The 26,176-nt window shown below is 42.7% G+C and overlaps 1 protein-coding gene and 1 long non-coding RNA gene across 5 annotated transcripts; one reads left to right on the top strand and one right to left on the bottom strand.

Annotated features, from left to right (window-relative positions):
* Positions 1-2,370: 2,370 nt before the first annotated feature.
* Positions 2,371-25,897, bottom strand: LOC118385183 (TBC1 domain family member 10A-like). 2 transcript variants are annotated; one of them, XM_035772099.2, is made up of 10 exons: positions 25,018-25,897; positions 9,708-9,807; positions 9,174-9,281; positions 8,953-9,059; positions 8,742-8,856; positions 8,582-8,647; positions 7,843-8,032; positions 6,464-6,618; positions 6,143-6,221; positions 2,371-3,253 (listed from the first exon to the last, which is right to left on the bottom strand). In XM_035772099.2, the coding sequence occupies exons 1-10, from the start codon at positions 25,215-25,217 to the stop codon at positions 3,234-3,236; spliced, it is 1,140 nt and encodes a 379-aa protein (XP_035627992.1). In that variant the 5' UTR covers positions 25,218-25,897; the 3' UTR covers positions 2,371-3,233. The 2 variants fall into 2 exon arrangements, with proteins under 2 accessions (XP_035627992.1, XP_035627991.1); XM_035772098.2 differs by lacking the exon at positions 2,371-3,253 and having other exon boundaries at positions 5,833-6,221.
* On the top strand, positions 3,807-5,984 carry LOC127930749 (uncharacterized). 3 transcript variants are annotated; one of them, XR_008139289.1, is made up of 7 exons: positions 3,807-4,423; positions 4,456-4,686; positions 4,753-4,818; positions 4,852-4,917; positions 4,968-5,032; positions 5,714-5,779; positions 5,813-5,984. It is a non-coding gene; the product is annotated as an uncharacterized LOC127930749 (long non-coding RNA). The 3 variants fall into 3 exon arrangements; XR_008139290.1 differs by lacking the exons at positions 4,852-4,917; positions 4,968-5,032 and adding an exon at positions 5,585-5,644 and having other exon boundaries at positions 5,710-5,779; positions 5,813-5,983; XR_008139288.1 differs by lacking the exons at positions 4,852-4,917; positions 4,968-5,032; positions 5,813-5,984 and adding an exon at positions 5,552-5,584 and having other exon boundaries at positions 5,682-5,808.
* Positions 25,898-26,176: the final 279 nt, after the last annotated feature.

Here is a 26,176-nt window from a genome sequence, read left to right as displayed (position 1 = left end):
TCAAGGAAGTGCGTTAATGTGCGTATCTGAGGGTGGTTGGATGATTGGGGGAGTATACGGAGATCACATTACCCTCTAGGGTAATGTGATCTCCGTATACTCCCCCAATCAACGCATCGATACCAGTACACTATCCAGTCATCTTCTGTTCTGCCATCAGTATCTTTTGCACCAAATGTTTTACTATATTGAACGAGAGACAGACGTTACTGATTAGTCCAAGAATATCACATTTTTATTCATGTAAATGCGAGTGGCTTGGTTCATACACAGCTGGTAGATACAAGGAGATGTAGTCTAATAACAAAACTGAAATGGAGAGTGCCTTTACTATCTCTTCATCATCACTCATGGCAATGTGGAAAGTTGATAGCTATATTCTTCTGGTTCCTCCTAAGTATAACCTAAAATGAGACCAACATAATGCCTAATTTGTTAGCATTTAGGTTCCAAACATTGACAATTCTTCTTTCAGATGAAGTTCCAACAACAGAGAATCTCCCAAATGTGCTTCATCTATAACTGTTTTCCCATACGTACCACATTCCCCAAAAATCCATGCACACTTAACGTGGTTGTGGAAATATGGCCCAGGATCAAGACCCAAAATCATTAGCACATTTGAGTAGGATTAGACCCATGCTAGGATTTCCTGTTTAATAAAGCTCAATGTACACACCAGTATGTAAAGAGCCGAGATACCCTTCTGCACATTTCACCTTCTATTGTGTCAGATTGTTGGTAAAATGTGTCAGAACTCAGGTGGATATAGATTTCCCACTAATATATATATATTCGGAAAGTATTCAGACGCCTTGACTTTTTCCACATTTTGTTACGTTTCAGCCTTATTCTAAAATCGATTAAAATTGTTTCCCCCTCATCAATCTACACACAATAAATACCCCATAAAGACAAAGAAAAAGCGATAAAAAACCTTTTAAAAACTGAAATATCACATTTACATAAGTAAGACCCTTTACTCAGTACTTTGTAGGAGCACCATTGGCAGCGATTACAGCCTCAAGTCTTCTTGGGTATGGCACTACAAGCGTGGCACACCTGTATTTGGGGAGCTTCTCCCATTCTTCTTTACAGATCCTCTCAAGCTCTGTCAGATTGGATGGGGAGCGTTGCTGCACAGCTATTTTCAGGTCTCTACAGAGATGTTCAATCAGGTTCAAGTCTGGGCTCTGGCTGGGCCACTCAAGGACTTTGAGACTCGTCCCAAAGCCACTCTTGGCTGTGTGCTTAGGGTCATTGTCCTGTTGGAAGGTGAACCTTCGCCCAGTCTGAGGTCCTGAGCAGGTTTTCATCAAAGATCTCTCTGTACTTTGCTCTGTTCATCTTTCTCTCGATCCTGACTAGTCTCCCAGTCCCTGCTGCTGAAAAACATCCCCACAGCATGACACTGCCACCACCATGCTTCACCGTAGAGATGGTGCCAGGTTTCCTCCAGATGTGACGCTTCAACCGAATGGATTGGACTTCTCTGACATGAACTGTCAACTGTGGGACCTTTATATAGACAGGTGTGTGCCTTTCCAAATTATGTCCAATCAATTGAATTTACCACAGGTAAACTCTAATCAAGATGTAGAAACATCTCATGGATGATTAATGGAAACAGGATGCACTTGAGCTCAAATTCGAGTCTCATAGCAAACGGTCTGAATAATTGTGAATAAGGTATGTTTTTTATATTTTTAATACATTTGCAAAAAATTAAAAAACCCTGTTTTCGCTTTGTCGTTATGGAGTATTCTGTGTGAACTGATGAGAAAAACTCATAATTGAATCAATTTTAGAATAAGGCTGTAACGTAACTAAATGTGGAAAAAGTACTCATGATACTTTCCAAATGCACAGTACACTAAACAAAAATATAAATGCAACTAGCGACAATTAAAGATTTTACTGACAGTACATAAGGAAATAAATGTATTCATTAGGCCCTAATCTATTGATTTAACATGACTGTGCAGGGGTGCAGCCATGGGTGGGATTAGGCACCCACTTGGCAGCCAGTCCCAGCCAACCATTATAAGCTTGTCCCTACACAGGGGCTTTATTAGACAAAATACACCCCCACCCCACCCCATTCAATTCTCTGGCAACAGCTCTGGTGGACATTCCTGCAGTCAGCATGCCAATTGTACGCTCCCTCAAAACTTGACAATAGTGGCATTGTGTTGTGTGACAAAACGGCACATTTTAAAAGTGGCCTTTTATTGTCCCCAGCACAAGGTGTACCTGTGTAATGATCATGCGGTTTAATCAACTTCTTAATAAGCCACTGTCAGGTGGATGGATTATTTTGGCAAAGGAAAAATGCTCACTAAAAGGGACGTTAGCATATTTGTGCAAAAAAATTGAGAGACAAGCATTTTGTGCGTATGGAAAATTTCTGGGATTTTTTATTTCAGCTCATGAAACCAACACTTTACATGTTGTGTTTACATTTTTGTTCAGTGTACATACACACACACATGGACAATTTTAGAGAAGACAAACAAAATGTTATTGTTCATTCTATTCTTAAAGGGATTGACCAGGGACAAAGTGCTTCATTTTAGACAAATATAAAATCTATAGTATATTACATTTTATACTACGCTATGTGCAAGTGTGAAAATCTTCAGCAATTTTTATGGAAATCGTCCTTCTACCATACAAAAATGTACAATAATTGTTTTACCCAGTTCTTTCAAACAAATGTTCCCTTCAGAAACGTCAACTTCAGCAGGTGTAATCTTATCTACAGGAAAATATTTGACCGTGACACACATTTACGTGAAACATAGATGATTGTTTACAAAGAAATTGTGCAGAGTTAATAAACAGCTATACACAAATAGCTTATACTTCTCATCAAAACGGCTAGATGAAATCAACATGGCTGAGTATGATAGGAGTGGTTATCAACTGGCATTCTACCATGTTTCTTCCACTGCATGACCACACACACACACACACTCACTCACTCTGTTCTCTGGAGCTCAGCAAAGAATCAAAAACACACTCAGGAATAATTCAGACAACATGGCTCTTACAACACATACTATATGTCAAAACATCAATTCAACAAGCTTTGGTCTAGTGACAGGAATTGTCCAGCAAATGTTAATTTCCTTCATTTAAAACTATGATGATATACAGATGATTCATTTTCCCTCAACCAGTCAATCAAGTTCTTTCATTGGTCAGGGCAGGAAAATGCCCCACAGAGCCCTCTAGTGTTCATCAACATCCACTACAACCAGAGAGAAAGGATGCACTGATGAGTGAATGACAATAGCATTCATCTTTATACAGTATGTTGGCAACCTATGTGATTCAAAATATTCTGCTGGGATTACAATTTAATTTAATTGACATTCCCTGTGACTGAACTAAACATAACAATGTAGTGTCTCATACTACAGTATATATTAGGTGGAATACGTAAATAGGCAGTGGTCCAGCCTCCAGATCCAGAACTCTTGGCTAAGCAGACTTCATAGTTATGTCATCTGATATTGACTCAGTCTAAGACTTCTTCAGTGAGAATAGATTGAGATAATGAACTGATATGATTATACAGCCTGCCACTCAGCCCAAGTGCATGTATACCCGTATGGCCAACTAAACGAAGGTTAGTGCTGCACTCTCCCAACTGATTGAATTGTCATTTCGCATATGTGTGAGGAAAAACAACTACTACTTGGTCTATGCCAGAAGCTTCCAATTGTTTTAAAGTGTTTTGCTATGGATGCAAATGACTATAATGGAAAGGGTCAGTCAAGAGGTGTGGGACCTGATTGTCAGGGCAGAGGTGGGGATGGGTCAGAGGGTAAAGGTATACTAGGGATATAGAGTCAGTGAGCAGTCAACAAGTGTTGACATTTACCTGCTTACAGGTAGGTGTCATGGCTATCCATACCCGCTTACAGGTAGGTGTCATGGCTATCCGTACCCGCTACAGGTAGGTGTCATGGCTATCCGTACCCACTACAGGTAGGTGTCATGGCTATCCGTACCCGCTTACAGGTAGGTGTCATGGCTATCCGTACCCGCTACAGGTAGGTGTCATGGCTATCCGTACCCGCTACAGGTAGGTGTCATGGCTATCCGTACCCGCTACAGGTAGGTGTCATGGCTATCCGTACCCGCTACAGGTAGGTGTCATGGCTATCCGTACCCGCTACAGGTAGGTGTCATGGCTATCCGTACCCGCTTACAGGTAGGTGTCATGGCTATCCGTACCCGCTACAGGTAGGTGTCATGGCTATCCGTACCCGCTTACAGGTAGGTGTCATGGCTATCCGTACCCGCTTACAGGTAGGTGTCATGGCTATCCATACCCGCTTACAGGTAGGTGTCATGGCTATCCGTACCCGCTTACAGGTAGGTGTCATGGCTATCCGTACCCGCTTACAGGTAGGTGTCATGGCTATCCGTACCCGCTACAGGTAGGTGTCATGGCTATCCGTACCCGCTTACAGGTAGGTGTCATGGCTATCCGTACCCGCTTACAGGTAGGTGTCATGGCTATCCGTACCCGCTTACAGGTAGGTGTCATGGCTATCCGTACCCGCTTACAGGTAGGTGTCATGGCTATCCGTACCCGCTTACAGGTAGGTGTCATGGCTATCCGTACCCGCTTACAGGTAGGTGTCATGGCTATCCGTACCCGCTTACAGGTAGGTGTCATGGCCATCCGTACCCGCTTACAGGTAGGTGTCATGGCCATCCGTACCCGCTTACAGGTAGGTGTCATGGCTATCCGTACCCGCTTACAGGTAGGTGTCATGGCTATCCGTACCCGCTTACAGGTAGGTGTCATGGCCATCCATACCCGCTTACAGGTAGGTGTCATGGCCATCCGTACCCGCTTACAGGTAGGTGTCATGGCCATCCGTACCCGCTTACAGGTGGGTGTCATGGCTATCCGCCCGCTATGGCTATCCGTGCCCGCTTACAGGTAGGTGTCATGGCTATCCGTACCCGCTTACAGGTAGGTGTCATGGCTATCCGTACCCGCTACAGGTAGGTGTCATGGCTATCCGTACCCGCTACAGGTGGGTGTCATGGCTATCCGTACCCGCTTACAGGTGGGTGTCATGGCTATCCGTACCCGCTTACAGGTAGGTGTCATGGCTATCCGTACCCGCTTACAGGTAGGTGTCATGGCTATCCGTACCCGCTTACAGGTAGGTGTCATGGCTATCCATACCCGCTTACAGGTAGGTGTCATGGCTATCCGTACCCGCTTACACGTAGGTGTCATGGCTATCCGTACCCGCTTACACGTAGGTGTCATGGCTATCCGTACCCGCTTACAGGTAGGTGTCATGGCTATCCGTACCCGCTTACAGGTAGGTGTCATGGCTATCCATACCCGCTTACAGGTAGGTGTCATGGCTATCCATACCCGCTTACAGGTAGGTGTCATGGCTATCCGTACCCGCTTACAGGTAGGTGTCATGGCTATCCATACCCGCTTACAGGTAGGTGTCATGGCTATCCGTACCCACTACAGGTAGGTGTCATGGCCATCTGTATCGGGTAGGTGTCATGGCTATCCGTACCCGCTTACAGGTAGGTGTCATGGCTATCCATACCCGCTACAGGTAGGTGTCATGGCTATCCGTACCCGCTACAGGTGGGTGTCATGGCCATCTGTACCCGCTTACGGGTAGGTGTCATGGCTATCCGTACCCGCTACAGGTAGGTGTCATGGCTATCCGTACCCGCTTACAGGTAGGTGTCATGGCTATCCATACCCGCTTACAGGTAGGTGTCATGGCTATCCATACCCGCTTACAGGTAGGTGTCATGGCTATCCGTAGCTGCTACAGGTAGGTGTCATACTCTGTGCTGCTCAGGCTCTGATTGGATCCTAGCAGGGCTGTGTCTTTGAGGGGGGAGGGCTCGCTGGGTTCAAAGTAGCCTGCCACTGGGGTCGGAGAGCTATTTTTCTTCCCATTCTTCTGCTCTTTGGTATTTTTCCTTTCCTTGTCCTCCCCATTGCTCTTGGTTGCCAGGGGCGACTCAACTATGATGGTGGGGTTCTGTCTCAAGTCTTGGCGACTGGGCGGCTCGGCAGCCATGATGGCCTTGGCGCCGTGCATTCTGGGAAGGGACTTGCAGTGCAACTCACCCCGGGTCTCCTTCCAGCGCCGCACTGATGCCAGGTGCTCCTTCTCAATGTCCCGCTCTGACACCGGCAGCTCTAGAATCTGGGACAGAGCACAAGGAGTAGTGGTCTTAGCAGAAATTATGACTGTAATAGTGTTTTATTAAAGTATCACTAGGTGGCAGCAGGGTATTTTTTTCAGTTTACACCACAACCCTTAGCATGCAATGTGGCCATGACAGTCTCGTCATTCTCAGCTATTCTTAAAGTGACTAAAAAACATGACACAGCATTCTCCAGTAATTGATGTTTCTGTTCTATAAGTATGGCTGTGGGTGGTTGTACCTCCCGCACTAGAAACCCCTCCTGCATGTAGCGTGTATCTATGGTCTTTAGCAGCTCCATAGTCTCATACTGGCCCTGACACGTCTTCAGCTTGTCCTGGGAGCCCAGCATGCACTTCAACAACACCAGGCCCACCCGGAAGATGATCTTCACTCCTGGACGAACACAAACCAGACAGCAGTGGTGTAATGTGCTTAAGTAAAAATACTTTTAAAAAACTACTGAAGTAGTTTTAGGGTATCTGTACTTTACAATTTATATTGATGACAACTTTTACTTCACGACATTCCAGACACTCAAAAGTACTTGCATGTTGAATGCTTAGCAGGACAAGAAAATGGTCTAATTCACATACTTATCAAGAGAACATCCCTGGTCATTCCTACCGCGGACTCACTAAACACATGCTTAGTTTATGGGCAGGTGATGAAAGAAATAAAAGCTTAAATAAATACAATTCTCTACTATTATTCTGACATTTCACATTCTTAAAATAAAGTGCTTGATCCTAACTGATCTAAGACAGGGAATTTTTACTAGGATTAAATGTTAGGAATTGTGAAAAACTGAGTAACACTCCTGAGATAGGTGTGTGTGTTCCTTTGTATGTTTCAATGTGTCTGATGTACACTACCGTTCAAAAGATTGGGGTCACTTAGAAATGTCCTTGTTTTTGAAAGAAAAGCACATTTTTTGTCCATTAAAACAATAAATTGATCAGAAATACAGTGTAGAAATTGTTAATGTTGTAAATGACTATTGTAGCTGGAAACGGCAGATGGCAATTTCTCACATGGAATAGCCTTCATTTCTTAGAACAACAATAGACTTGACAAGTTTCAGAAGAATGTTCTTTGTTTCTGGCCATTTTGAGCCTGTAATCTAATCCACAAATGCTGATGCTCCAGATACTCAACTAGTCTAAAGAAGGCCAGTTTTATTACTTCTGTTAATCAGAACAGTTTTAAGCTGAGCTAGCAAAAGGGTCTTTTAATGATGAATTAACCTTTTAAAATGATAAACTTGGATTAGCTAACACAATGTGCCATTGGAACACAGGAGTGATGGATGCTGATAGATGTAGATATTCCATAAAAAAATCTGCCGTTTCCAGCTACAATAGTAATTTACAACATTAACGTCTCCACTGTATTTCTGATCAATTTGATGTTATTTTAAGATGGACAAAAAAGAAAGAAAGTGTTTTTCAAAAACAAGGACATTTCTAAGTGACCCCAAACTTTTGAACGGTAGGGTATGTAATGATGAGTATGCCGGCGTGTGTATGTTTGTCTGTCAAAAGAGCATGCCTCTCAGAGTGCGCTCATGTGGACAGAATTTAATGTGTGTATGTTTACTGTGTGGAATGTCTCTCTCACCCTCACAGAGGAACATGTCCCAGACGCGCAGCACGGAGACCCAGGGCAGGGTTCTGGAGAAGGCACACATGAACCACTCCGTCATGTACAGGATGGGGTCCAGCTTGTGCTTCTTCAGGTGGCGGTGAGCCAGAGGAGACACCCGCTTCAGCAGAGTAAACAGGATCTCTCCATCCAGTTGGATCGCCTCCTACAGGAGCACACAGGAACAACAGTCAGAAAGGAGAGCAGACTCCTTCCTCTGTTAAATCTAATAGTTGCATTATCTGGACCACATTGTCTGGTCACCCGCTCACTCAGGGTATTATGTCATTAGCATGTCACGGTCACAGACAACAAGCTACAGGTATGCAATGACAGCATAACATGCCAGCTAGAGAGCTGGCCCAATAATATGTACTGCAAGCCTGCATTTCAACATGATTGTCACCTAAAATTGTACAGCTTTTCTTTTCCAAGACACGGGTGTTCCTGACAATGATAAACATGCTGAATGAATGTTTCATTTGATTTTAGTGACAGGTAAGTTCTTTAAGTTAACCCAATTAACTGTATCCCGTATGCCTGATCTTTAAACCCTAGTAAAAGACCTCACCCTGTCACAGCCAACAGTCAGCAAATTCTCTAAAAGCACATGATCTTAGGTCATTGTATTTTTGTGTCTATGTGTTCTTTTAGAGTATAAGTATGAGTGAAGGAGAGAGAATGTGTATGTAGTTCGAAGTAACGTGCATCTTACCAGCCCTGCACTGTAGTATCCGGGAAGGTACTTCTCACAGATCTGGACCAGACCCCAGAATGCATCCTGTCAATAAAGCACAAACATATATTAAACATGCAACATTATTAGAAAACATTGTGGTGTGAGTAACAGTATGTGTGCGTCTGTGCAGGCTCACCTCAGCAGGCATGTGCATTAGCAGCACAGCAGCAATGGGAGCCTGGGCCTGGCAGTAACCCTCCTCTGGCCGGTGCAGAGTATAGGCCTTCAGGACACGGTAGAGGTCCTGCTGCCTAAATACATAGTAAGCACAATTCAGTTACTGAAAAATACTGAGACAAAGGCACAAGTAACACCAACAGAAACAATGACCCATTCACATTGCTTACCCATGGCCTCCTCTTGCCATAAACATCTCATGGAAGGGGAACTGTCTGTGGAGGTCCCTCTCTATCACATCCACCCACTTAGGGTCTCCTGCCTGGCTGTCCAGCTCCTTAAAAACAAACACAGCTATTTACATGCTACACTATGTGTAAAAGTATAAGTGTGTGTGTGTGTGTGTGTGTGTGTGACAAACTGGTATTAACGGTGGACGGTAGTGAGTAACCTCAAATTTGCCCTTGTGCTGCTCCCTCTTCACCTTTCCTCCAGACAGGTAGAGCCACGCCCGGCCTCTCAGAGAGGGGGGTATGCCCTTCTGACAGCGCAGCTTCATCTAGGGATATGGAGTTAGTGCTACGGTTACAGCCACTCATTATCATGCACGGTCAGATCAGTTTAAAAATCACAGGAATTCCATCAGTGTAATATATTAAAATATCAAGCAAGGTTGTTCAATGACTTTCCTTCTACAGTTCATGACCTAAGGACTTTTCTCCAGGCTGGTTTGTGTACACTGTGTGTGTAATAATAAATGAGCCGAGTTACACATTGCAAAACAGGCGGGCTGTGGTGACTGGAATGTGACCTGACAGGTACATACTGTAGTATCCAAAGCAGTCACTCAACAGGAGTAAAAGGGGTGACACATGACAGCTTGCAAGGCTACCTTAACATGCTTCTAGAAAAGACCAACACAGGAATTTGCTGTTATCGTCAGCAATGGGATTTGTGTAGATCAGCCAGTGTTTGACTGACTTACCTTCTTGTGTCTCTTTGCCATCCACTTGTCCCAGTTGTTGAGCATGTCCAGCCATTTGGCCTCCCTCTGCCTCAGCACCTCAGGAGGGATGTTTTCAGCTCTGTGGGAGTCAGGAAGACAGACAGACCGACCCAGGGTCACACTACAGACACATACATCTGTCTCTCTAAACAAACACTCAGGATTTTATTACTTTAGACATGAAAAGAAAAAAAAAGGTAGTCAAATGGGCAACCAGACTTTTTACATCGACACCCCTTTGTTTTACACTGCTGCTACTTGCTGTTTATTATCTGTGCAGTCACTTTACCCCTACCTACAGGTACAAATTAACCTGACTAACCTGTACCCCCGCACACTGACTCGGTACCGGTACTCTGTATATTGCCTCGTTACTGTTATGTAATCTTGTGTTACTTTTTGATTACATTTTTTTTACTTTATTGAGTAAATATTTTCTTAACTATTTTTTGAACTGCTTTGATGGCTCAGGGCTTGTTAGCGTTTCATGGTAAGGTTGTTGGTACCTGTTGTATTCGGCGAATGTGACATACAATTTTACTTGATTGTCAACACAGACAACCGTGAAACAAGAGGAGAGTGAGGGAGGGAGGGCCGGGGGCCAAACAGGAAGCGCCATCCATCACACAGGAAGTTGTCTTGGAGAAAAACAAAAATGCAAGCTGCTTCCTGTTGCTTTTTAAAATCATTCGACCAGAGGAGCCTACATTGTTTCTTTCAGAAACAACCCTTTCGCTAGAAAACTTGAGCCATATGATCATAGTGTCCGTTGAAACAAGAGTGGAGATTGAAGAAAATATAAAAAAGACAAGGACAATGGCTGCCATTGTAGCCTCTCCAGATGAAAACAAGACATATGAGGAGAGCTGGGCTTGTGCTCCTTCCCTTGGAAGAGAGAGAGCAGAGAATAGAGGCGAGGACAGTAGAGTCGAGGGCGATTCAAAGGGGACCCTCAAGAGGCTGCGTGTGTTTCAGAAGGCCTCTGAGAAAGAGCATCTTTATTGCACCCAGCAACCTGGAACGACTGTGGTCAAATTAACCAAGGGGGATGGAGGAAGGAGGGGTGAACTGTGTAGATGGCGCTGCAATGGCAGTCTTACGGGCTCCTGACCAATTCTGCTATTTTGTGTTTTTCCCCACCTTTTTTTGTAGGTAATGTTTCCACCATACCAAGCGGAAATGAAACCGGGTCGGGGTGCTCTCGATGGTGCAGCTGTAGAACTTTGAGGATCTGGGACCCATGCCAAATATTTTCAGTCTCCTGAGGTGGAAAAGGTGTTGTAGTGCCCTCTTCACAACTGTCTTGGTGTGTTTGGACCATGATAGTTTGTTGGTGATGTGCACCAAGTCTGGAACCAACAGGACCCTGAACAGCTTCTACCCCAAGTAGTGATGGGAAGTTCAGCTCTTTTTACCAACCTTGATCTTTTTAGGTCGTTAGATCAAAATAATTATATCATTCAACTACTGATTTTCAAATGAATTAAATTAATGCCCAGAGCACGCAGGACTGCCTACCAGTGAACAATGAATAAAACACTTTAGTCATGATTCTACAGGCCTCTCATTCACTTGTCCTTCACCATAGAGGCTAATTTGATCTGTCATTTGTAACTGACTTGTAAAAGTGTGCTTTAAACAAATGTTCATTTGTTGATTGCTAGGCATACAAATAAGATTTTTTCTTGATACATTTGAGACGAGATCTAGTTGTGGCCGCAACCAGACTAGATTGTGAATGACATGGAATGCATAGCTTGACTGCCGTGAGAGTGATTCGCTCAATATAGTTTGAACTGCAGTCCCCCAAACGATTCATTACCGAGTTAAAGTTTGTTGAGCAGAGGTTGTGTATGTTTTGGTTCGACAAAGTTGTGTCCATCATAATAATTAATTGCATTCATTTTTGCACCATGCGATCAATTATCAGTTCTAAACATATATTTTTCTTCTCTATGCTGCCTGCAGCATGATCAAGTTTCCCTAGCGGACATGATAGACAGTTGCTGGTCAGAGCAAGTCTCCAGAGGCGCTGAGCTGGACGACCATGTATTTATCCTGCTGCAGAATTAATTACGGCCAGCTGGTGAAATGAATGAACGAGTCACTCAGAAAAAACAAATCTTGACTCGACTCAGCAAAGAGTCGTTCAAAAAGAACGAATCATCCGCGAACTGCACATCACTACCTCCAAGCCATAAGACTTCTAAACAAGACTGCTAAATAGCTACCTCCAGTTACCCTTTTTTGCACCAACTCTCGATGACTATGCACACACACACACACTGGACTCTACCCACAAATATACTGTACTTACACCAACACACACAAAAGCTGAGACGATAAACTGAAAAAGATTGACAACGACTATACCGACCACTTATCGTGGGCATTTTGCTGATATCGTTCATTTTGATAAGTAGCCTATACTAGAGAAATATGGGTGACTTAATGGGAAAATTGGTAGCTACAAACATTCAAACTAGTAGTTTAAAGGGTCAGAAAAAAATATAGTTTACATTTAATGTTGTACATGTCTTGTTTTTCACACTCTGTACAAAATAATAAAATGCAGTACTACAGAATATTTCTTAACGTAGCTCTTTATTAGCTAGCTATAATGGGCATGTTCACCTATCGCCAGCCAGGCTCAAACGACCATGACCTAACCATTTGGGTGGTCTTAACCAATCATAGCACAGTATGATATGGCGGTAAAATGCATCCAATTACAACTCAGTATGTTTACACACATGAATATTACATCCCCCTTCTTTTAAAACAAAATAAAATATTTACATATTTTAAGTGTTTCTTTTGAATACATGCTCTGTAGTGTGAACTCAAGGTAGGTACCCATTTATATTGCATACTACACCAACTGAATCAACATATGTTGGATTATTGATTCAGTCTACTGTTACTTTTCAAACAAGGGATTCTCAGCAACTCAGCTTTCACTGTAGAAATAACATCTTAACATTTCAAACAAATACAATACCAAAGCATTTCAAGTCAACTTTTCAATAACAAGTTTACAGTCTGGAACTCTTTTAGGGCAGCGATCCGCCTACACCCTTTGACATTTCACAGGTCTAAGACAGCTCTGGGCTTGACCTCTCTTCCTGACCTTGTGCGATATGATGCTGAGCATGCTTCCGTGTCAGTCAACAGTTCTTGTGGTGTAGCAGGATTTAGCGAAGTCTGCAGCTCATCAATAGCTGGGCTGGAGATTTGAAGTTGTCAACTGGAGTGTTGCGGTATTCAAGGAGACTGAGGTAGGGGTCTCTCTTGTCTGCTTTTGCTTTGTCCATGAGCGATTTAGCAATCTGCACCGATTTTTCAGCAAGGCCATTACTTTGAGGGTAATGTGGGCTTGTGGTGACGTGTGAAATCCCATGCTTTTGTGAAGGATTCAAATTCATTTGATTTGTAACAGGGCCCATTGTCAGATATTAAAGTCTCTAAAATGCCATGCCTGGCAAAGGCTGCTTTCAGCTTGTGTATCACAGCTGCAGATGTGGTGCTGTGAAGCTTGTCGAGTTCGAAGTATCTACTGTAGTAGTCCACTGTTACGATGTAGTCCTCGTTGCTCCAGGTGAACAGATCGGTTGCCACGACCTGCCAAGGTCGGTCTGGGATACAGTGAGGTAACATTGTCTCTTTGGTGTTTGAGTCTTTCAAGACATATGGCGCATTTACCAACAATGTCCTCTATTTGTTTGTACATTCCGGGCCAAAACAAAATGTCCCGTGCTCTCTGTTTGCACTTTTCCATTCCCATGTGTCCAGCATGGAACTTTGTCAAAATCTCTTCTCTGAGACTGGTAGGAATAATGATTTTCTCTCCTTTTAAAATTATTCCATTGATCTGTGATAGTTCATCACGATGGTTCCAGAATTCTGAGACGCTGTGAGGGCATTTTCTCCTCTCCTCAGGCCATCCATCCTGTATGACTTTCCTCAGCTGTGTGAGTTGTGAGTCCTTTTCTGTTTCTGCTTGGATCTCCTTCAGTTTTGTGTCACTAACTGGTAAGTTGCTGTACACAGTGTGCACTTGCATATCCATGCCTTCACTGAGGCTGCTGTCCTTATAGGTAAGAAACTTCATGGAGAGTGTGTCTGTGACAGGGATGTCTTTGCCTGACGGCAATTGTGAAGTTGTATTTTTGTAGTTGAAGGATCATTCTCTGTAGCCTTGGCGGGGCAGCGGCTAGTGGTTTCCTCATAATTGACTCAAGGGGCTTGTGGTCGGATTCCACAATGACTTGTCATCCATATATGTACTGATGGAAACGTTTACATCAGAACAGAATGGCGTAGAGCTCCTTTTCGATTTGAGCGTAGTTGATTTCACAGTTTGAGAGATTTCAAAGGTAGCCGATGGGCTTTCCTTCTTGCACCTAGTCCATACTTCGACACGTCCACTTGGAGTCTGAGCTCTTTGTCGGGGTCGTAGTAGGCAAGTATTGGTCCTGGTTCTCTCGTGATCAAGTCTTTCACTCTCTGGAAAGCAATGTCGTGTTGCTTGTCCCAGAGAAAGTCATTGGACTGCTTTAGCAGCTGACGCAGGGGTGCATTAGCATTGGAGAAGCTGGGTGTGAACTTGGCTAAGTAGTTGACCATACCAAGCACCGTTTCCAGCTCTGCACGGTTCTTTGGTGGCTCCATTTCTTTTACAGCTGAGATCTTCTGTGGATTTGGCTTGATTCCAGTCGCTGTGAGAAGATGTCCGAAGTAGCTGACCTCTGTAGCGCCGACTACGCTCTTCTCGGGGTTGAGCCGGACTCCTCTCTCGCAGGACCTATGCAGCATCGCGCTGAGGTTTCGGTCGTGCTCCTCTTTGGTTCGACCATAGACAAGGATGTCGTCCACAATTGCCACAACTCCATCGAGGCCTTCGAACACTTCGGCGATCTTTCGCTGAAACTCGTCTTGGGCTGAGATAATCCCAAAAGGCAGGCAACGGAACCTGTAGCGTCTAAACGGTGTGTTGGATGTTGTGAGCTTAGATGACTGCTGTGAGCTTGATAGCCCAGTAGCCTGATCTAGCGTCCATGACACTGAAGTAGTGTGCTCCCGCTAGCTTGTGTGTGATGCCATCTAGTGTTGGTAAAGGGGGCATTTGATAGCCTTGTTCAAGTCTCTTGGGTCGAGACACACTCAGAGCTTGCCTGTGCGTGGTTTCGCCACCAAGACTAACGTGTTTACCCAGTCAGTCGGTTCTGTAACCTTGGTGACTATGTCAGATTGCTCCATGCTCTCCAACTCTTTCTTCAGTTGGGCACGGAGAGCAAGGGGAATCTTTCTCGGTGGGTAAACCACAGGGGTTGCGTCTGGGTCAAGGTGGATGGTACATTCTCCTGGGAATAATCCTATTCCTGAAAAAACATCAGCAAACTCCTCCAGTAAATTGTCTGTCTACTGGTGCTGTCACTGATAAAAATAGCTTCATGGGGTCCATGTTTAAACATGCTTCAAGACCAAGCACTGCAGGTGCTCTAATAAAATTCCAACATCATGTCACTTTCCTTGTATTTGCTTTTGAAAGTGCATGTGCCTTTTACTGGGAGCTGTTCACCACCATAACCTAGTCAGTCTGCGCGTGGTGGCCTGTAGCTCGCACTCAGATGTCAAGCTGTGGTACTTATTCAGAGGAATAATGTTTACTTGTGCACCAGTGTCTAGTTTGAACTTTAGCTCTGTGCCTTGTGTTCCGATCTCAATGTCAGCAAAGGCTTGCTCTGTCTCTGATATTTGACTTTGTGTCACTGAATCAATAAACGGTTCATCAGCGTTTGACTCTTTGATTGACATTTCATCTTCACTCACTGTGTGTACTGTTTTTCCACAGTAAGCTCTGCACACTTTTGCAAAGTGATTCCATTTACCACATTTAGTACACTGTTTGCCTTTAGCTGGGCAATTTCCTTGTTCGCCATGCACTTTGTATCCACATGTTTTGGGGCGTTTTCTCTCTGTGCACCGGAGGTGTGCATTGATGTCTGCCTGACTGCGTGCACTGCTTGTTCACGCGATGCGCTCGTGCTGCCGCGCAAAATGGTTTTCATCTGAGCCTGTGCTCGCTCCTGAGATCTGGTCGATAGCTTTGTCCAGCGTTACCTCAGACCCAACATTCAAAAGTTTCTCACTCGCGGTGAGTGTATTCCAAATACAATACGGTCCCTGACCATCTCATCCTTGTTTGCATAAGCACAGTCGTTCACAAGCAGACGCAGCTCTGTCACAAACTGTTCAAAAGACTCGCTAGCTCCCTGTACTTTCTCATGGAATTTGTACCTAGTGAAAATTGTATTGGTCTTCGGCGTAACATATGCTTCAAAACGATCGTAGTATGTTTTCAGTACTTTTGATTCCCTTTTTCACCGATCCAGAGGAGCAAGTAGCTGCATTTTTCCTCTTCTCCTCTGTCCTTCAGAGGACCCGTGAAGATTAGCTCCACATGCTGTTTGTACTTACACCATGCATCGGTGTAATGCATGCATGGTAAGTTTGTAGACTCCCAGTCCATTTGAGGTGAAGGAATTCCAGAAAAAATCCATCTTTTAAGACCTTTTACTCTGACACCATGTCTTGTTTTGCACACTTTGTACAAAATAATAAAATGCAGTACTACAGGACATTTCTTAACGTAGCTCTTTATTAGCTAGCTATAAATCGGTATGTTCACCTATCGCCAACCAGGATCAAGCGACCATGACCTAACCATTTCGGTGGTCTTAACCAATCATAGCACAGTATGATATGGCGGTAAAATGCATCCAATTACAATTCAGTATGTTTACACACATGAATATTACATCCCCCTTCTTTTAAAACAAAATAAATGTTTACATATTCTAAGCATTTATTTTGAATACATGCTCTGTAGTTTGAACTCAAGGTAAGTAACCATTTATAGGTGGGGGGGAAATGAACTATATTCTGGTAATCTGACTAATTGAACATATGCGGTGGTACTTAATGAATATGATGTCAGTTCGGTTGTCATCGGAGACATTCTCATCAATGATAAGATGACAAACTCTACAGTGGAAAGTCTACACATCCGAGTTATCGGACTAACATTGAATTGTTGTTCAATTTAAATGTTTGAATATGAAATTATTCGTGATGGGATGAAATGTAGTGAGATTTGGGTTTTCATAAGATAGGGCTCTGCTCAATCAGTGGCCCGCCCCTGTGAAGGGACATAACTTTTCAAACACGCCCTCCTCTCCCTTCCTATATTATCCCTCGACGACAATATAATCTTCTGTTCCGAGGACGTGAGGACGACGGTCCGATGTGAGAATGGTTCAGATAATAACTACAGAACGAAGCCAACATCCGCGTGAGCTTTGGTTGCGAACGGTTATGAACTTTGAACTCTTATTCACTACAGAAGTAATACCTCCTAGCCGTTGAGTTAGCGACAGCCGCTGCAAATGAGGGTTAGGAAGGAACAGACAGAGTATCTTCATTCTTCAAAAGAACAAAGGACTCGGTTGGGCAACACGACCTTCCATCTACCACCAACCTACCGAAGCGCAGCTCAGAGTAAATAGTCATTTAGAATGCATAAGATACTGTATTTACGATAGCACAGTTTTGCCCTTTGTTCCCCAGTCTTCCCGCTCTTTCACTCAAACCCAGCCCCTTTTCTTTTGTGTTACAAGCTGTCATATATTTTCCGCCCGCTAGGGACGTTTTCCTTTATGATGTAATTTGTAATCAAGTTATGATTTAATTATGTGTAATTCTGTGTGATTAGTTAGGTATTTAGTGAATAAATAATTAAACCCAATTTTGTATTGCTGGTTCAACTTGTTAGCCAGGGTTTGTGCAGATAACCAAGAATTTACAACTTTCAGATGAGACTGAATTAGGATGACGATTAATATTGACTGCTATTGATGTAAAATATTACTTGGTCTTTAAGAGTTTATTCGGAAGAGAACAGCTCTATAAATATTGTTTTGTGGTGCCCGACTCTAGTTACTTACATTTACATGATTAGCTCAATCAGGTAATATTATTTATGGAGAAATTATGTCATATCACTTAATCCGGCATAGCCAAAGACATAACACTAATCGCTTTACCCCTAACTATATGTACATATCTACCTCAATTACCTCCTACCCCTGCACATCTACTCTGTACTGGTACTCCCTGTATATAGCCATATTATTTTGATTGTTATTCACTGTGTATTTATTCCTTGACTCTCTATTTTTATATACTTTTTTATCTTTATCTCTGCATTCTTGGAAAATGACTCTTAAGTAAGAATTTCACTGTTACACCTGTGGTTTACAAAGCATGTGACAAATAAAATTAGATTTGGAATTATACTGTGTCATTGTTCTCATTATATGTAGCCTCTCCTTTTTCTCAGCGATGAATGAAAATAACTCCCTCGAATAACACCCACGACTGCATGGCCAGGCACGACTCCAACACCATCATTAAGTTTGCTGACAACAACAGTGGTAGGCCTGATCACAGACAACGACGAGACAGCCTTTAGGGAGGAGGTCAGAGACCTGGCCGGGTGGTGCCAGAATAACAACCTATCCCTCAACGTAACCAAGACTAAGGAGATGATTGTGGACTACAGGAAAAGGAGCACCGAGCACGCCCCCATTTTCATCGACGTGGCTGTAGTGGGGCAGGTTGAGAGCTTCAAATTCCTTGGTGTCCACATCAACAACAAACTAGATTGGTCCAAACACACCAAGACAGTCGTGAAGAGGGCACGACAAAGCCCATTCCCCCTCAGGAAACTAAAAAGATTTGGCATGGGTCCTGAGACCCCTCAAAAGGTTCTACAGCTGCAACATTGAGAGCATCCTGACCGGTTACGTCACTGCCTGGTACGCAAATTGCTCGGCCTCCGGACGCAAGGCACTTCAGAGGGTAGTGCGGACGGCCCAGTACATCACTGGGGCAAAGCTGCATGCTATCCAGGACCTCTACACCAGGCGGTGTCACAGGAAGGCCCTAAAAATTGTCAAAGACCCCAGCCACAGACTGTTCTCTCTACTACCGCATGGGAAGCGGAACCAGAGTGCCAAGTCTAGGACAAAAAGGCTTCTCAATAGTTTTCACCCCCAAGCCATAAGACTCCTGAACAGGTAACCAAATGGACTACTTGCATTGTGTGCCCCCTCCCAAACCCCTCTTTTACGCTGCTGCTATTCTCTGTTTATCTTATATGCAGTCACTTTAAGTATACATTCATGTACATACCACCTAAATTGGCCCGACCAACCAGTGCTCCCGCACATTGGCTAACCGGGCTATCTGCATCGTGTCCCACCACCCGCCAACCCCTGTTTTTACACTTCTGCTACTCTCTGTTCATTATATATATATATATCCCTTTAATGATACCTACATGTACATACTACCTCAATAAGCCTGACTAACAGGTGTCTGTATATAGCCTTGCTACTCTTTTTTTCAAAATGTATTTTTACTGTTTTATTTCTTCACACACACACACACACACACACACACACACACACCACACGCACACACACACACACACACACACACACACACACCTTTTTCCCCCCTCGCCATTGGTTAGAGCCTGTAAGTAAGCATTTCACTGTAAGGTGTACACCCGTTGTATTCGGTGCACCGTGACAAATAAACTTTGATTTGAAATAGGTTGTGTGTTGTAGGTTTTATTTTTATTTATGTAGCCTAAGGGGAGGCACAGACCTCAGACTTATCAAGCATACAAGGCAATAGCACATACACAGATCTATGAACACACATACCACTGTTCTGTTCACAGTGGCAGCAACTGTGGTAGCCGTAGCATCATTAGTCAAAGAACAACATGCCCTTCCCCTTCCAATGGAGCAAACCAAAACAGCCAGAAGCCTGGTGCAGAATGCACAACAAAAATACTTAACAATAATAATAAAAAGACAGCTTGAACAGGCTAAAACTAACAAGCTCTTCGCTTAAGAGGCTCTGACAAGTCTGCTTTGTTTAGACTTTTTACATTCATTCTAGGGACTGCCTCGCAGTCTTTAAGTCTACATCCAACAAAATGGGCCGAACACTTAGGCCTGCATTCTCTTTCAAACTCCAGCAGATCATATGACATGACAGATACTAGGAGATAAAAACACCAGAGTGAAAGACAAGGGGGTCACTCATGCCGTGCAAACAGCAGTGCCTCACACAAGCACCTGCTTTACAAGGTAGACAAATACCAGGTAGTACAAAGGGCTGAGTGCAGCACAGACAGACAGTGATTGGCATTAGCCTGGCTGAATTAGTGCAGACTATCAGATTTACAGTCATCCCGGGTCGAGGGTGACCTCGGGAAGCTCTTGGTAAACAGGGACAGTCCAAATACTAGCATTTTGAGCAATCGCTCTCAAATACAAAATACCATACACAGTTCAGAGTGCTGGGATGTGGCATCCTTTTGATCACATCTTGACACTAGGGGGAGGGGCCTGTCATTGGTGGGGGAGGATGAGCGTCTGATCTCTTCCTACTCCTCAAAGGAAATTAATCCTCAGACAAAACAGTGGAACACTTGCCACAGCCTGTGAAGGACACAGAAAACAGGAAGTTCTGAGAATTCCCCTAGTTCTGCCCACTACCCACTCCTACTCCTGGTGCTTGTCAACCACTCACAGGGGGCCTAAACACAAGATAAATAAATGCACATCACAATAGGTTGTATGTAGAGTCAGAAGACGTTTGTTTGGACCAAGTGGTGACGCATCAGGCGGTATTCTGATTTGCAGGGAACCAGCGGCACATGTTGAACTCAGTGGCTAAAAGCCATAGTAGTGTAGAAAAGAAAATGTCTGTGTCCGAATACCAATAAATACCCATACTTGTGTTCTAAATAGTAGGCTTCTTGGGCATGCAGGAATTTTAATCTGATCTTAAAGTCTTCTTAGACTCAACAACTCAATTATCAGCAGACAAACAATTATCAATAAAAACAGAGACATTGTTAAAAGATTAACGCGGAGGAAAAACACCAGGAAAAGGACGGCTTTCCCATAAAATTCATTTAACATTTTGGGACAAAGTGGTGCTCCTATTTACACAAATGACAATACACTCAATTCAGTGCTTCCTAGTTACATGTATTAAAACGAGGAAAATCTGGAGAGTCCTCTACTGATTACAGATCCACAACTTCTAGAAATTGTGACAAAATAATAAAGCTCATAAGCAATAAGAATGGCAAAAGTATTACCCAGACTTGATACATATCAAACAGGGCATATTAAAAATAGACAAAACAAATACAATAACATTTCAGTTTAATACAATATGCTAAAAAACAAGGTATAGATTTATCAATAATGGCTGGTGATGTCGAAAAGGGTTTTGACCCAATTGAATGGACTTTTCTATTCGAAAAATAGAACCTTTTATATACATTTCAAAAATGTAGTATGCTTTAAAGGGTAACTCTCGACCCCAATTTCAGCCTTTACCCAACCCCTTCAAGTAAAATAAAAAATGCTTTCAGGTGAGAAGTTGTGGGTGAGGGAAGACTGCTCATAAATGTTAAGTTTAGGGGTGGGTAAACAGTTGTACCTGATCCCAACACTTTCTCACTAAAATCATACCAGAAGTCCACTGGCACCCTCTGATAAATCAAATTATGTGCATCGTGAGCAAATTCAGCTTTGGACAGTAACCGCACATCTATCGCCACTTGTGGTATAAGTTCAAATCCTTGAAAATGTGAACTCGCATGTATTGGGGAATTGTGTTTGGAAAATAAGTGCAATCATCACCGTGAAAATTAAGATTAGTTTCTCAAATCAACCCAACCCACATTTCAGTACACAGTAGCTCTTTTTCCAATGGTCAAAGGAACTCAGACTGATCTTGGGCACTGTTTAAAACATTTTATTTTATTTTAAATACTACCAGGGTTACCCCTCTCGCAGGTATGCCTTCACTTTTCAGAATTAAAAGTGTTTGGGCACGGGATGAATACTGTAAATAATGGGATTACAACTCACAACCATTGAATTAGTGGACTGCGCCACCAGTCTGGAAAAACATAAAAACGAGTAAACATGACCACCACTGTCATCTATTTATTTTTACGATGGATGTAGCTACCACAGGAGGTTGGTGGCACCTTAATTGGGGAGAACGGGCTTGTGGTAATGACTGGAGAGGAATCGGTGGAATGGTATCAAATACGTCAAAAAGCATGGTTTCCAGGTGTTTGATGCCATTCCATTTGCGCCGTTCCGGACATTATTATGACCCGCCGGTCTTCCCTCAGCAGCCTTCACTGGTAGCTACGAATATAAACATATCATCCTCATAGCCTTCAGATGTGCATGAAGCGGTAAGCAAGAACTGTGAATTTGGCCTTTTGAATTTTGCATCAAGCTAAATATATTAGCACAGTCCACTTACCAAGTCCATTGCCAAATAAAGCACACTGTCACCTGCTTTTATAGAAAGACTTGAGGTGGTACCACCCAGCACATCTAGAAGAGATTGATGTAAAAACAGATTTATAGATACATTTCATAGAGCATTTGATTGATTTTAATAGAAAAATATAACAGTAAGGTACTTAATTGTTACCCAGAAATGATTTGATATTGAGATGAAAACAGCTGCATATGGCCTTTCAATGCCAGGATGTTCTACTAACTTCGACATTTCATAAAGTAGAATTCGCTGCACGCTACTGAGGTAGAGAATTGTCTTTTCACAAACGTATTTGACAACAGTTGAAAATCAGATGAACAAGCTTGATTGTGCCTTAGATGCCTTCTCAGTGTGGATGAGCATTATGTTCATATTTGTTCCTTACTACATCAGGCTGTTTTTACTAAACAGTACATTCTAGATAGTACACAGTGGGCAATGTCATTTTAGTAAGTAGTAGGCAAGAAAGATTTCAGTCATCGCCACATAGAATTGTAATAAATCAAAAGCACTTTAAAATAGAGGTCGAGCGATTGTTTTTCAACGCCGAAACCGCTTATTGGCGGAAACCAAAAAAAAGCAGATACAAAAAAAAATTGGCCAATTAATCGGTATTGATTTATATATTACAACAATACTGAAGGAACAATGAACACCTATTTTAACTTAATATAAATCAAATCTAATTAGTCTCAAATAAAATATGCTCAATTTGGATTAAATAATGCAAAAACACAGTGGAGAAGAAAGTAAAAGTGCAATATGTAAAAAAGCTAAAGTTCCTTGCTCAGAACATATGAAAGCTGGTGGTTCAATATTCCCAGTTATTCAATATTCCCAGTTAAGTTGTGTTGTAGTTATTATTGGAATTATGGTGTGTCGACTATTTCTCTCTTTACCATTTGTATTTCATATACCTTTGACTAACGGATGTTCTGATAGGCACTTTAGCATTGCCAGCATAATCTCAGGAGTTGATAGGCTTGAAATCATAAACAGCGCTGTAAATCAAGCATTGCTAAGAGCTGCTGGCAAACGCAGTAAAGTTTGAATGAATGCTTACGAGCCTGCTGCAGCCTACCACCGATCAGTCAGACTGCTCTATAAAATCATAGACTTAATTATAATAAAACCCATAAATTGGAGCCTTTGGTCATTAATATGGTCAAATCCGTAAATTATAATTTCGAAAACAAAACATTTATTCTTTCAATGAAATACGGAACCCTTTCATATTTTATCGAACGGGTGACAACCCTAAGTCTAAATATTGCTGTTACACAACCTTCAATGTCATAATTACGTAAAATTCTGGCAAACTAGTTCGCAACGAGCCAGACGGCCCAAACTGTTGTGTATATACCCTGACTCTGCGTGTGTAACAGAATGGACTTTATGTCCGTCCCCTCACCCCGACCTTGGCGCGAACCAGGGACACTCTGCACACATCAACAGTCACCCTCGAAGCATCGTTACCCATCGCTCCACAAAAGCCACAGCCCTTGCAGAGCAAGGGGAACCACTACTTCAAGGTCTCAGAGCGAATGATGTCACCGATTGAAACGCTACCAGCGCACACCACCGCTAACTAGCTAGCCATTCCGCATCGGCTACACGTGCAATGAACGCAAGAGAAATGACAATTTCCCTAGTTAATATTGCCTGCTAACATGAATTTATTTTAACTAATTATGCAGGTTTAAAAATATATATCTCTGTGTATTGATTTTAAGAAAGGCATTGATGTTTATGGTTAGGTACATTCGTGCAACGATTGTGCTTTTTTTCACGAATGAGCTTTTGTTAAATCATCACCCGTTTGGCAAAGTAGGCTGTGATTCGGTGATAAATTAACAGGCACCACACAACAACCTAGTAACATCATCAACCACGTGTAGTTAACTAGTGATTTTGTGAAGATTAATTGTTTAAGATAAGTTTAATGCTAGCTAGCAACTTACCTTGGCTCCTTGCTGAACTCGCATAACAGGGAGTCAGCCTGCCACAGTTCTCGTGGAATGCAATGTAATCGGCGGCTAAAAATGCAGATTACGGTTGTTATGAAAACTTGAAATTGGCCCTAATTAATCGGCGATTCGAATTAATCGGTTGACCTCTACTTTACAAGGCAGCAGTACCCAGCCGAACAGAACACACATTGGTAAACAAAATGAGAAAGGGAAAATGCCATACAACACAAAGTCTGTCAAGTCTCCATGGAAGCAGATTATATACAATATGTTACAAATTCCAATGTGTTGTGGCTAACGTTAGCTTGGCGGCTAACGCTAACTAGCTCTAGGAGCTAGGGGTTAAGGTTAGGAGTTGGGTTAGGGTTTAGGTTAGGGAAAATCTTAGCTAAAAATGTCAAGGTTAGGGGATGGGTTCGCTAACATGCCAAGTTGTTGCAAAGTAGTACATTGTTGTTAATTAGCGAAATGCTTAAGTTGTCCGTGATGAGATTCGAACACGCAACCTTTGGGTTACTAGACGTTCGCGTTTTAAGTCTTAAATATGTAACCATACCAAAGAACGTACGTTTATTATGTTACGTCTAGTCTATGAGACCAAGTAACACTGAGCAAGAGGAAGAAATGTTTATGTTGGCCTCCAAGGATAACAAATAACAGGCTACTGATTAAAATGTGGATTGCATATTAGAAAATAAACAGTAAAGTGGTGTGTGAAGTCAGATGACAAGGGGTCAATCAAGTGACTAATCTGTAAGAAACTTCTTATGACAACTTAGAACCGTCATGTCTGTCATCCACAGACCAACGAGCGACGTCATTTTTTAATGGAAAATTCTAAATAGATGGGTCATACTTACGATTGTTCTGAATATTGTTGTGCACCCCCAATAAATCCATATTTATCCGTCTGTCTCTCACTGGTATAAACATTTAGTTCCGAGTCCGAGCCGAAGAGGTTGCCTTCTCCATCTGTCAGTGCCAGACTTTCTGTCGTGCCCCGCAAACTTTTGCGGGACTCTGCTGACTTAAGTCCATTGCCTGGTTCTATTTTTGCCATTTAAACCACTAGCTCCCTCTAGCTTACTTCTTCAAATACAATTAGTCAACTAAACCTCCCATTATTTAATTGTAACTTTAGCTAGGTAGCTAGTTTTTGGTTGTCCAACATCTTGTCATAAACTGACCATAGCATCGTCGCAGTTAAATCAGTAACCTTGCTAGCTAGCCTTAATCAAAGCAACTAGCTAGTTATCTCGACAAACTAGTACGCTAATAAACGTTAGCTCGCCAACCAGTTAACGAAAATAAAAACAGAAAGTCAGAATCAATGAATGGCAACTAGATAGCTAGCTGGCTATGTTAGCCAACCACTAGCACTGCCAGTGAGAAGCATGCCACTAACGTTAGCTGTTTAACAACAACAAAAACCGGTATACTTCGGTTCAGTCATTGAAATCAAATGACAATCAATCTCTCACAGGACTGGCACGTCTAAAGAGTTTATGCACAGACAGAAATGATAACCCAGATATGTCACAAGTCTTCTTCTTCGGTGGGGTTTATCAGCGTTTGGCATCCAACGTTATGGTGCATTACCGCCATCAACTGCTGGAGTGTGGGCCGAAGACAGGGAGATAATAAATCCTACCTGACAGCCCTGTTGCTTTAAAAAAAGACAACAACATATTTGAGACTATATCTAAGGAAGTTCTACTCAATAAATGCTTTAAACTAAATCCCTGTATCTCCATCTTCCTCATATGAGATCTCATCCTCTCTCTTTCCGTCTGATACTGCCCACACTGTAGCAACACATGCTCCACGGTCTCTGTTTCCTGGCAATAATAACACTTTCCTGTTGGATACTTTCCTATCACATTTAAAGTCTTATTCAACCGGCTGTGTCCCACCCTTAATCTTGTAAAAAATAGTCTCCTCTCTTCTGTACTATCCTATACTTGAAATAAATGCCTGCCCTTAGTATCTCTACTCCACTGCTCTGGCCATCTCTGCACC

This window comes from Oncorhynchus keta, chromosome 6 (genome assembly GCF_023373465.1).
Source record: "Oncorhynchus keta strain PuntledgeMale-10-30-2019 chromosome 6, Oket_V2, whole genome shotgun sequence".
NCBI lineage: Eukaryota > Metazoa > Chordata > Actinopteri > Salmoniformes > Salmonidae > Oncorhynchus > Oncorhynchus keta.
Note: the sequence above shows the minus strand (reverse complement) of the source record. Positions and strands in the feature narration are given on the sequence as shown.

Bases quoted from the DNA above. Each gene is read 5' to 3' on its own strand.
- LOC118385183 (XM_035772098.2), bottom strand. From the start codon at position 25,217: ATGGCAAAAATAGAACCAGGCAATGGACTTAAGTCAGCAGAGTCCCGC. The intron at 9,060-9,173 runs GTTACTCACTAC...TTTGTTTTTAAG, and splicing joins AGCACAAGGGCAAATTTGAG to GAGCTGGACAGCCAGGCAGG. The intron at 8,857-8,952 runs GTAAGCAATGTG...CTATGTATTTAG, and splicing joins ATGGCAAGAGGAGGCCATGG to GCAGCAGGACCTCTACCGTG.